The sequence below is a fragment of the Solanum stenotomum genome, chromosome 6 (genome assembly GCF_019186545.1).
Source record: "Solanum stenotomum isolate F172 chromosome 6, ASM1918654v1, whole genome shotgun sequence".
NCBI lineage: Eukaryota > Viridiplantae > Streptophyta > Magnoliopsida > Solanales > Solanaceae > Solanum > Solanum stenotomum.
In genome coordinates, this window is record NC_064287.1 from 4,045,296 (window position 1) to 4,058,454 (window position 13,159).

A 13,159-nucleotide genomic window follows, 5' to 3' on the forward strand; every position below is an offset into this window, starting at 1 on the left:
GGAAATTAGGGCTTTTTTGGGGTAGTTTTGGATTTATGGTAAAATGGGCGGGCCACTTTGTATTTTCATTTTCATTTTCAATCTTTTTCCCTCTCAAATAACCTCAACGTCAATAAATGAATATTATATTAATTGATACACGCTCTTGTTCATATTAAATGAATTGTTGAAGTTGAGGCATTTCTTAAGAAAAATATAACTTAAAAGTTGTTTTTATTATTATCCTTTTGATTATTTTCAAGTATTATACTAGAAAATGTGAAGGAGTTGAAGACATTAGGGTAAATACAGAAAAAGTTTAAATATTTTTATTGAACTTTAATTTTTAAACTATGAAAAAAGTTTCAACAATTCATTAGATTAGAGTGAATATTGTTATTGCGAAAGATCAATGTATTTCTGAAAACATGACATTCTTTGGATGAAAGGACAAATTTTATTTAAAGTTTTATATTTATCTAATTCCTACTTCGTTATTCATAAAAGTATAGTATGTACAAACTTTAAGTGCATTTGGCCATAAATTTCAAACATATTTCACTTTATTTGAACCTTTTGGAGATGATAAAATTGTATTTGATAGTAATATTTTTCACAAAAAATATGTGAAATTATGTTTATGCTTAAATATACATAAATACAACCTTGAAAAAATGAGTTGAAAATGGATTATAAGTTATTTTTTAATTTGAAATTCAACTTTAAGTTGAGTTTAAATCATTTATGACCGAATATTGTTTTTCAAATAAACAATGAGGAATTTCTAGATCAAACAGTCCTAAAATTAGATGTTGATAAAACTTACTTATTCAGCTTAAAGTAATACTCATGGGTTGACTTTTGTTCCATTTGAGATTATTGATGCTTCCAATGATTTTGCCAACATTTTGTTTGTAATTGTAATAGTACTCCCCGTCCAATAATACTTGTCCACTATTGACTTTGTTTACTTCATAAAAACTATACATAGAAATGTAATTTTACTATATCACTCTTTAAATATAATAAATGTAATATCTTGAAAAATGTAATAGAGAAATGACTATATTTAATGATAATGGTAAAATTATCCATTGATTTCATAAAGTGAACAAGTATTGATTGTACATTCCAAAATAGTATAGTGCATAAGTATTGTTGGGCGGAGGAGGTATTATTTTTACACAATATTCAAAACTTTTTAAGAATTCAAATTCATTTAACAACTACAATAACAATTACACTTGCTTTGTACTATTGATAATATAACTCAGGTTGCAGATTTCTATAATCATCTACCCTGTTGCTTCATGAATAAATACTACTTATATATTTTGAATAAATACATTCTATCGAAAATAATACGTACATCTTATCATCTTTAGATCTCNTACTTATTCAGCTTAAAGTAATACTCATGAGTTGACTTTGTTCAATTTGAGATTATTGATGCTTCCAATGATTTTGCCAACATTTTGTTTGTAATTGTAACAATCTCCCCGTCCAATAATATTTGTCCACTATTGACTTTGCTTACTTCATAAAAACTATAAATAGAAATGTAATTTTACTATATCACTCTTTAAATATAATAAATGTAATATCTTGAAAAATGTAATAGAGAAATGACTATATTTAATGATAATGGTAAAATTATCCATTGATTTCATAAAGTGGACAGATATTGGTTGTACACCCCAAAATAGTATAGTGCATAAGTATTGTTGGGCGGAGGAGGTATTATTTTTACACTATATTCAAAACTTTTTAAGAATTCAAATTCATTTAACAGCTACAATAACAATTACACTTGCTTTGTACTATTGACAATATAACTCAGGTTGCAGATTTCTAGTCATCTACCCTGTTGCTTCATTAATAAATACTACTTATTTATTTTGAATAAATACATTCTATTGAAAATAATACGTACATCTTATCATCTTTAGATCTCGCTTGTGTAATTACGTTGAATATGTTGTACAATAGAGTCCAAGGCTTAAGTGCACCACATGTCCAACAGCAAAAAAAGACTACACTAGGCAACTAGGAAATACAACTGGATAGAAACATTCTCTCTTTCCAATGGACAAGGAATAATGGAGTACATGTACAACAAATCCAGAACCAAAAAAATAAATTGTACAATGTAGAGCTCCACAAAAATCACAACCTCAACTAACTGGATTACATATTCTCATTTCATCATCATAAACTAACCCTATCACCATTAAGAATTACATACAAAACTAACTAATGTTGCACTTAATTACAGAATAAAATGCTCCCTGACTATGTTAGATCCATGTCAATAAATATTTCTCTGGAAGACAGCTTCACGTGTTCCGCAACAGTCAAAGCTGTTAAGCATAATAAGAAACTACGTGTTCTATACCATAGCGAGCAAATCTAGCAGGGGCTTATCGGCTAGTTCTTCCCCTTTTAAATGCAGGATGAATGACTTTATTCCTAGACTGTAGCTTGTCAATCTTCGCCATACCTTCCTTCATCCTGTTCAATACAATAGGTATGGCAGATGCATTACTTGTTATCTTCTGCTTAAGGAGCTGTGCTTTTTCAGCTTCTTTCTGCACATCTCCAGGTAAGGCGGCACCAGGCTCTTCTACGTCTGTGACAGTGATCAGGATAATAATTACAAAGAAAACGAATCTGTAAATCCACAAATTTACTGTACTATCAAACACAAGGATACCGATCTTTGCATTTCTGCATGCATTTTTCAAGGCTTCCACTAACAAAGCTAAAATCTTAAGAAGGGAATCTGTGATTTAAGTGCATTTAGCTCTTAATCACTCTATGAACATGTCTAGCCTTGTAGCTCTCAAGCAACAAAGAAAAACAACACAAGGATACAGATCTTTGCATTTCTGCATGCATTTTTCAAGGCTTCCACTAACAAAGCTAAATTCTTAACAAGGGAATCTGTGATTTAAGTGCATTTAGCTCTTAATCACTCTATGAACATGTCTCTAGCCTTGTAGCTCTCAAGCAACAAAGAAAAACAATCATTTCTTAAAGATAAAGCAAAAGCAAGAACTCATATCGAACTGTAAGTGGACTTTGTGATTCCTCTTTCATTTTATTACACTAAAGATCTCACATTGAATAGTCAACAGTTGCTCAACCATTTATAAGGTTCCAGATATATCTTGGGCCGAAACTTTCCATCTAATCACGACAAAACCTTATAAGGTCTCTATGCAAGTAGGTGGAATACCGGATAGTTATCTTGTTGACTTCCGCTTCCTAGAGTTCTTCATACAATACATGAGCTTATTATTCTTAAGGTCTGTGTGATTTTACCACTACCCCTAAAATACTGTTTCAGAAATTTGGCTCTAACTTAAACAGTTAACCAGGAGACCTTCCAGATCTGAAATGCCTCCAGTTTGAAGACAATGGAGGACAACTTCACTCTGTGAAAAAGCTGAAAACCAAAAGACACAAATATCTAGAAATGGTTCATTATTTCTAAAGATACTTGTCCAAAAAAAAAATGAGAAGAAGAAAGGGTTTATCAACTGCAGGGTCAGTCAGGGCACACCGTACAAAAAGGAGGAAAAGCACATCTGTAAACGCAACCTCATTCTGAAAATTTTACTGACAGTTAAGAAACAACTTCCAGTATTATCAAGAGGCACTAAAATAATTTAAGAACACCTACTCCTGCTAAGATAATGTGAAAACCGTTCATTCTGAAACAAACCATTCCTTCAACATTTATTAAAAGAGGCAAATGGAAGAGGAAAACTGATCACTCAACAAAACTATGGTAGCAAAAGAACCTTATCTCTTTTTGCACGACTGCATTGTGATGGAACTTTCTCATAAACTATATCGCAGACTTTGTGTTTCTTTTTTACTGTTATGTTTAAACTTCACTTTAATCATTATCTTATTGCTGGGGACGAGGGAGATGCAGTTGTATCTTTACTAATTTCTTTTTTCTAATCATTTTACTAGCAGTGTGCTTTGGTTCAGATCACTGCTTACTCAACTGTTCCATTGTGTATTCTATTGTTTGTTGGTGTGATATTGATCTAATTTTGCGCAGAGTTTCAATACGAAGGTAACACTCTTCTCTCAAGCATCATGGACTCAAGAATATGAGAATAATGGAAAACTCATGTTCACATAATGGCTTAACTCGGTGGGTCAAGATGAACACAAACTATCCTTCAGTACAGTTTCAATTAACAAGGCAGTACTCTTTTTTCAATCATCATGCACTCAAGAATATAAGAATGATGGAGAACTCATATTTGCATAATGGCTTAACTCAAAGGGTCATGCTAAACCCAAACTATCATTCAGTACAGCTTCAATTAATAAGGCAATACTCTTATTTTAATCATTATGAACTCAAGAATATAAGAGTAATGGAAACTCATATTCGCATAATGTCTTAACTCGATGGGCCAAGCTAAACCCAAACTATCATACAGTACACAACAATAGGCACACAGCTAAAACTGCTTAACTAGTTTGGTGGCCTCGAGACATGAAAAAGCAAGAATAACCTCACGTCAATACAGAGATCTATGACACCACCATAGTTCATAGCACAGCACGTTCACCCAAGTGTTAACCAACTCAAATAAGTCCTAAGTGACTAGAGAAAGAAGTTCAAGAGTTAAGAACAGAAGCACATCCTTTTTACCATAAATGTATGAGTTTCAAAACACAAAATGGGTCCAAGTTCAAAGTCAACAACAATGATGTCACCCCAAGTCTCTTCTCTACCTATGCTCAAAATTCAGTGTAGAACATTTACACAGCGATTTCTAAACTCCCAGGCCTAAGCTGACACCAAGTCTAACAACCTCCCCTGATTAATAGCTTGCATAATAAGGACATAATGTCTGAGAATTTTAACTATAAAGACACGGGTTTTTAGTTTATACAGAAATAGAATAATCTGAATTGACAAATTTCTTTCATAATAATAAGGTAGGATAGACAATTTCTTATCCTCAAGGAATTCACTCATTGCACCATTCTCTATAATGTGCTTCTAAGACCGTTCGATAATTGTGGTCTTCTTGTATTGTGAATATACTTCTATCTGTAAGAAATGGAGAAAAGTAACTAAAGTATGGCCTAGCATTGCAGGTCAATGAAGCTGGAACAAAGAATACAGGATACTAGGGTTCAAATCCTAGCAGAAACAAAAAAGGTAGTTGAGTTGGCTGCATACAAAACAAGAATAAACAGAGAGAAGTTTGAATAAAGACACCAAATGTCACCATTATAAAACATTGTCAATCAATCAATCAACAATACCAAACTAATTGGAATCGTCTATAACAACCATTGAACACTATACGCCATCCAATTCCAATACTAACAATTTTCCGTGTAATTAACAGTTTGAATCTGAGAAGAACCCTAGAAACGTACCAGATGTGGGTGGTTGATTGGAGCAGCCAGGTTGAGATTCGGGGCTATCAAAAAGGGGTCTTTGAGCAGTAAGAATGGAATCGAGAGTAGTTTTAAGCTGACCCGGAAGTGTAGTTCTGAAATCCACAATTTTCTCAGCCATTTGTTGAACTTGTTGTTCCAGTTCCCGTATTTCTTCTTCCAGTTCTTGTATCCCTTCTTCTGACTCCGACTCCGACTCCGACAAGTCATCGTCGTCTTGGCCTAGGGTTTCCGGCTGCTGTGCTCCGATCGAATTGGGTCTTCTCGTTTCCATTACTTACTGAGTAGAGAGTGAAGTTTAAAATTTTGAATGTTGAAAAAACAGAACTTGAAATAGCCAGTTTGATAAATCTGGTGGGACAACTTTTTTATAGCATTAAATTAAATTGTGTAGTCATCATATACTATGTAAATTTTAGGATTTTAGTAATTTTATTAGGATAGAATGTTGGTAAAAAGTCAATTTTTTTTTAAAGAATGTATTAGAAAAAAATAGATACAATAGTTTTATATATTAATAATATCTTGTTTGGTATATTTTATTAAATTGAACCTAAGCTTTGTTTTAGTTTCTTGCATATTCTTGTCATTGTGGTATGAGTTTCTATTGATTTGAAGCTATTCAAAATATTATATATCGTAATATTACGTAAGATTTGACTCATATATCTAATTTTTCGATGAAGGTTGTTCAGTTAGACTCTTTAATACCATCATAACTTATAATGGAGAAATCCATGGTATTAGTAATGCAAATATTTTTATGCATGCATTAGCATGATTAAAGAAAGACATAATTGTGCTCAAAAGTTTTGTCACATCCTTTCCACCATATTTGTGGAGGTATTTTTGTAAATGATTTTGTTTTTGAAATAATGTATTACATGTTATTTTTTATATATCAAATTAAGCACTACATCAAAATAATTTCAGTATAATTAATGTAAGTATTAATAATACATTATATTCAACCTTATTCTTATACACTATATCAAAAGAGTTTCGTGTAACGATATTATAAAATCATTCTTGCTGCAAAAATCTGGACTCTTTTCTATGTCATGTTTTTTAGTTATAATTTATCTGTAAAAAATAGTGTCAATCAAGTCTGGGTGGTGTAGTCGGTTATCACGCTAGTCTCACACACTAGAGGTCCCCGGTTCGAACCCGGGCTCAGACATTTTTATTTTATTTTTAATAATTAATTTTGGTGTTTTACTTCAGTACATTTTTATTTTTTTAATAATTAATTTTGGGCGTTTTTCTTTAGTATTACATTACTGCTTATTTGTTGCTTGTGATAGAACACATTTATTGGCATGTTTATATAAGTTCATTTCTAATATCATTAGAAGAAAAAGTCGAGTTGATTTCTCAAATAGTCACTCAACTAATAGTTTTTATTTCAAGAAGTCATTTTTAAGTAAGAAGACAGTCTCAAAAAGTCATTTTTTAATCGAGAACAAAGTCTATTAGTTGAGTGGCCATCTGAGAAAATCATGGGAGTCGCGATTACTAGACTATATGAGCAAATTAAATTGTTTCATCAATCATGTCTCTTCTACTATATCTCCAAGAGTTTCATGCTTCTCATGAGATTGTACACACATACTTTTGTACATTTGAGAGCACATTATGTAAGCCAATTTCGAATTAACTGAATTTATAAGCTGATCTCAATGCGCGTTATATTTTTCTAGAACGAATACTTTCTACCAGAACTATATTTTATTTACATATATGGGAATAGAAATATGTCTTCTCTTGTTTTCCCCAGGTATTGAAACAACATTCATATATGGGATATTCCCTCTTTATGTACAGTTGCTGAAGTCATGATAGAGAAGACTTCAGTCTTTCGTTTAAGGCGTAATTTCTAGTCATCCTATGAGGTTGGCCAACCATTTGGAGAGTGTTCACTAAAACTTCTCTTTCTTTTGCTGTTTACTATTTCTTGAATCTGCTTTTCGTTTGCCATTGCTTCGTGGATGTTGTCATGAACGCGCTGACAGAGCTCATCGAGTGCAAGCATTGGAAATGGCTCCTCAATAAGGACACCAACCTGCAAAAATGAATGTACATCCTCTTTTTGTCAAATATGAATCCACTTCAATTTGTCTTACTAGTCCGTTTCAAAAAGAATGCATCTTCCTTTTTTGCCAACTTTGCACATGGCATGTTTAAGACCACGAGGTTAAACGATTACATTCTACATATCTTTAATTTACATTTACGATCACAAGATTCAAAAGTCTTCTTTACTTTCTTAAACTCCGTGCCAAATAAAAAACAAAGAAATTGAAACAGAGGGATTAGTCATCGTCTACACTCCTCATCCAGAAAGCTATATAACCAAGCTGAGATCTCTGTATAGGACATCACCAATGCTCTAATAAAACAAGAACCCTTTCACTGTGTTTCTCTCTACTCTTTATTTTTGTTATTATCTGTGCCTTTTTTTGTGTGGGTGGGTGTGGGGAGGGGGTATCAAATAGAAAACGGCAATAGCTCTGAAAAGACAAATTGTATATCTTCTCTTTCATCTTGAGAGAGATACAATGACCAATGTTACAGTATCATGAAGCTTGGAGCCTCAGACCATTTATCAGACAACAACATACCTAGTATAATCCCACAAGTGGGGTCTGGGGAGGTAGGATGTACGCATACATATCAAATACTTTGTGTAGATTCAAGATGATGTTAGGTGGAAAACTCCATCTATTGAAACTTAAGGGAAACTATAGTATGTTCATTTTTTCTTTTCTTCCTGAGCTATATATTGCTAGTATGGCAGGCCAAGTCTAACATTTTAATAGAGCCTTGCCTTTAAACAAATTGATCTCTACTACATGAAGTCATTAAATCACAAAGTATTTGTTCTTCTGGTTAGAGTATAGACCGAAAGCTTGGCAAATGAGGAGAAGAAAATAAAACCTGACCTCTTCGATGCAGAATAAGGAAGCCGCACTTATGAAAGTAGCAGGAACCACAATCCAGTGGCAATCATCCCAAAGTATAATAGGAAGAGTTAGATGCCAAAGGACTAAGAACCTTGACGTCAATCGAGTGTATGAAAGGGGAATAGGTATGCCCAAGAGTTGTTCACATACACCAATACCTTCATGGAAACAAGAAATCTTTGACTCCTGCACTTTTTGAATCCATAAGTCATCGGAGACTATTCACAAGGTTTATTAAATCTTAAGAGCATCCAGTTAGTGTGCTTAGCAAGATTACCAAAAACAGAAAACCACAGAATATCTTTCTTCCACAATCCATCAAGAAAAGATATTTTGATGAAAACAGATATTCCTATGGTTTGTTACTTGCATTGATCTTCTAATATGCCAAAAGGAAAAAGTTTGAAACAGAAATAAAAGATGCAGCCACTGGGAGACTTTCCTACTTCATTTAAGAAGTATAACTTTATGAAAAATAATTACCAGCTGACTCAGTATCGTCCCCTCCAAGTTTAACGACTGAAGGCTCTGAGAGATGAATCCAATGATGCAACGAGGGCGATGCTTAGAACTGACAACTAATGCTAGATCATCAGCCTCGAGTAAGTTTTTGAGATCACTTGCTATATCCGAGTCATATACTATGTGGCACTGCATAGAAGTACTGTAATCTTAGTGGTTAATACTATGCAAGAGGCAAGGAGCTTTATCCCTTTGCTTATCATAGAAAATGTATTTTGCTTTTAAGTAATTCGTGCATGTACAATACGACTTATTAGTGAATCAGTATGCAAACTGCAAAGAGATCGAAGTACCACATGTTCCATGTTTAAAATGTAAGATAAGGATTTAAAGCTTCTACGATTTTAAGGTCATTTCAGTTAAACCTCAACAACAATACTGTAATAGAAGGCCTATCGATGCAGTTTTGAGAAACTTCCTTCTAATTTATGATCGAACAATGGACAGAAAAGGTTAAATCATTTATCTAAGCTTAAACAAGGAAGAATATGCATGGCCATTTCACCCAAGGGTGTGGCCTAGTGGTCAATGATGTAGGTTGAGAACCATAAGGTCTCATGTTCAAATTCCAGCAGAGACAAAAACACAAGGTGATTTCTTTTCATTTGTCCTAGCCTTGGTAAATAGAGTTATCTGGTACCTATTGCTAGAGGAAGGTGACATCCTATGGAATTAGTTAAGGTGCGCGCAAGCTGGCCTGACACCACGGTTATAAAAAAAAAACATATACATGGCCGTTGAAATTTTGAAAATAACTCAAAAGCCACTCACTAGATTAATTTGTAATTGATGGTTAGATTTCGTGTTTTAGAATTTTTACTGCATTTTCATTTTTCAGCCTCAACTACCTGATCATTGCATTAGCCAGCAGACAGCAGATTATTTTTATTTTCCCTTGTAAATAGAGATTTACTGAAGTTTTGTTATCTCATCTTTTTTTCATATATCGTGACAGAACTAGTTGCAGAAGTAGCATATCAATAACGATGACTTATGATTTTCTCTCCTACATGGAGTACAGGCAGGGGGACGATGCAGCTTGTCGGTACCAGGTTATATGAACCTGTACTTCTAGTGTGGAGTACAAATTTATGTGTAAAAACTCAATAAAATTGCAATAAATAGTATATATGAACCATAACTTTAAAAATATATTGAATTCGATATTAAAAGGTGAACCCGTAGATCTTAAATCCTAGATCCGCCTTTGAGTGCAGGGACCAATTGTAACCCCATAGCAAGAATGATTGAGCATAATCTAAAGCAGTGTCGAAGCTAGAATTTTCATTAAATGGGTTCAAAATATGAAGAACTATACACACGAAGAAGCTAAAGGGAATGTATTATCTACTATATATACCATGTATAAGTTTCTGTTGAAGGGGTTCATCAACGAACCCCCTTTAGTCCTACCTGACTTCACCCTGATCTAAGGCCACAAATAAAATGTAGGTACGGATACAAAGACTATAGTGAGGGGGATCTTAGTAGCTCAGTTGGTTGGCTACTTACACTTTCATGTTGTTGGTAACGATTTGATTCCCACCTTGTAACCCCTCTCTTGTTTCCCTTTCCCCTACTTCTATTTCATTTTTAAAAAAAAGACTATAATGAGCCAAATTGATCAACATATATACCTTTAAGGCAACTGGAAATGCCATGATATACTGCAAAAGTGCCTCTTTGAGCACATCATCCCTCTTATCAACACAAGCAATGACCTGCCTAGCAAAATCATTAGTTCCAGCAATCACTTTAGTCCAAGCCTTCTTCCCTGCTTCGAACCTCGAGTAAGACGCCTCCGTCCTAAACACCAATAAAAGCGCCAGAGCTGGAGCTGTCAACTGATAAGGCTGTGGACTAGCTCTCAAGATAGGGAAGAACTCAGGCAACCAATGCAGTGAAACTGCTGAATTATAACAAGCAATCACAAATGCAAATGAAGTAAAAGCTATAACAGGAGGAATCAACGACAAAACAACCCGCGAATTGATGCTCGAAAACAAATGCCTAAGATGCCTTAAAGAACTTCTATGTTGCACCCAAGTCTCATGCTTGTATAAAGATCTCTTTTTTCTCATACCCCCTTCTTGAATTTTGTCAGCCCAATCCGGTACTACGCGTAAAATCTTGACAAGGGTAGAAATTAGATTTGAATTCTGTGGGGTTCTTGAAGGTTGAGAGGAACAAAGAACTCTAAAAGTGAACTTCTTATAGACTGGTGGTTGTTGTTGTGATTTTGAAGGTTTCTTGAGGGTAAAATGGGAAGAAAAAGATGCATTTGTTGGAGATTGAATGGTAAAGAGGGTTCTTGGATTTGTCATTGATGAGAATTAGGGTTAGGGTTTGGAGGAAGGTGACAACATGGGAGATGTTTGAAACAAGTGAAGTGAAGAACATAGTGGATACTAGATTAGATGGTTGGAAACAGTTAATTTGTGAATCTCCTTTTTTCACTTAGGAATAAAAAATAAATAAAAAGGAAATGCTAGTGTCACAACAAGGTGAGTCAAGTTCATTGACTTATATGATTAATCAACTTAAGACCATATTGAAGTAAATATTACTCTCTCCATTTAAAAACAAAATAACATATATAGTTTGACTTGACAGAAATTTAAGAAAATAAAACAGACTATTGAATTTAATGTTGAACACTCATAAATAATTGTTGATCGTATGAATGGAAATGATGAAGCAATATCGTCATGGTATATTTTATTTCATCATTGTATTTATTCTATATAGTATGAGACTTATAATGCTATCTTGAATAATTAGCTATGTGACTGTGAAGAGAGCCAAATATTATTGAGTATAGAAATGAAATAGGTGTAAATGAAGAAACATGAATATCGTAGATTCATATAATTGATTCTAACTTCAAAAAATGTTAATTAAGAGGAAACGTTGTGGATTGTACAAGTCGGAATCAATTATATATATGAATCTGTGGTATTCATGTTGCTTCAGGTGCATCTATTCATTTCGATACTCAACAATATCGAGTTCTTTTCATTTCAAATATCTAATTATTCAAGATATAACTATAAGGCTAATACTAAATACAACAGACACGGTGGAGAAACAAAACACATCATGACAATGATTCATCGTTTCAATCCATGCAGTCAACAACTACTTATGAGTGTTCAACATTAGCTTCAATAGTATAAAACAAGTTAAGGTTGCATCTCTCAATATTCTTGTAAGAACAGTGTATAGCTTTACAAAAGTAGCCACCTAGTTTAAGCAAAAGCAACAACATAGAAAGAGTAAATCAGTATTTCTCAATGTAAACGTTCGACAACACAATATTCGAGAAAAATAGTGATAGTTGAATAATATTTTGGTCCTAAATGAAATAAAAATGATATTTAAAGGCAATTTCTAAAACTGGAGTAACCATTTTTGGGAATTAATTCGAAAAAGAAGAGTGGAGGTAAAAGGAGCAACTGTTAACTGAATCATCTTTGTCACGATTCAAAATTATCTAAATTGTGATGACATAATAACTTAAGAAATTTCTATGTTCTTCTATAGTTATAAAAAGCTTAAAATTAACGTTTGAGAATTGAACTAATTATTTAGTTCAAGGTCCTAACCCGAATACAACATTCAAGTTAAAATCTACTTAAACTTAGTCATTCACATTTTCATAAGAAGGATGACTAAAGGACAAATTTCGAAAATAATTATACTATACAGAGATTTTCTTTCAAAGTTAGCTAATATATTAAATAGACTGATATAACATTTGAGAATTGTTAAAGGGGCCTAACACCTTTTTAAAAAAAAAATTGAATGCTTACACTACTTTGATTTTAAATAAAAAAAAATTCAAAAATACCTTTAAAATGATTTCTCAATTTTCCTAAAATTAAGTAGAGACTCTATTTTCATAATAAATAAGTCAATTTTTATTTTTTTTTATTATAATATTTGACAGAGTCCCAGAAATGAATGAAAGTGCTAAAACTCTATAGTGAAATGGAGAAAGATGAGAGCTTCTCTACATGGATTATCAAGAGATAGAGGAGGAAATCCTCCATAATTTAACACCTTTCTTTGATATGTTTTGTTATAGCGGACCAATTGCATCTATGCATTTAGGAAGACATGTCTCAAATTCTTCAAAGACAAAGGAGTCTTAGAAAGTATTTGTATTACATCTTGAAAGAGAACCTTTACTTCATTGTTCTTGAAAAAACCAAGTAGAGATTTCCTCTCAAGAAGTAACATAAATCTTTTTT

General features: G+C 33.1%; 2 protein-coding genes and 1 non-coding gene across 3 annotated transcripts; 1 reads left to right on the forward strand and 2 right to left on the reverse strand.

Moving 5' to 3' along the window:
• Positions 1 to 2,053: 2,053 nt before the first annotated feature.
• LOC125867087 (uncharacterized) lies at positions 2,054 to 5,773 on the reverse strand. The gene is made up of 2 exons (XM_049547506.1): positions 5,401 to 5,773; positions 2,054 to 2,608 (listed from the first exon to the last, which is right to left on the reverse strand). Exons 1-2 carry the CDS (start codon positions 5,693 to 5,695, stop codon positions 2,400 to 2,402), a joined length of 504 nt encoding a protein of 167 aa, XP_049403463.1. The 5' UTR covers positions 5,696 to 5,773; the 3' UTR covers positions 2,054 to 2,399.
• Positions 5,774 to 6,527: 754 nt separating this feature from the next.
• Positions 6,528 to 6,601, forward strand: TRNAV-CAC (transfer RNA valine (anticodon CAC)). Its single transcript has one exon. It is a non-coding gene; the product is annotated as a tRNA-Val (tRNA).
• Positions 6,602 to 7,178: 577 nt separating this feature from the next.
• Positions 7,179 to 11,316, reverse strand: LOC125867077 (UPF0187 protein At3g61320, chloroplastic-like). Its single transcript, XM_049547497.1, has 4 exons — positions 10,544 to 11,316; positions 8,868 to 9,035; positions 8,364 to 8,570; positions 7,179 to 7,483 (listed from the first exon to the last, which is right to left on the reverse strand). The coding sequence occupies exons 1-4, from the start codon at positions 11,228 to 11,230 to the stop codon at positions 7,307 to 7,309; spliced, it is 1,239 nt and encodes a 412-aa protein (XP_049403454.1). The 5' UTR covers positions 11,231 to 11,316; the 3' UTR covers positions 7,179 to 7,306.
• Positions 11,317 to 13,159: the final 1,843 nt, after the last annotated feature.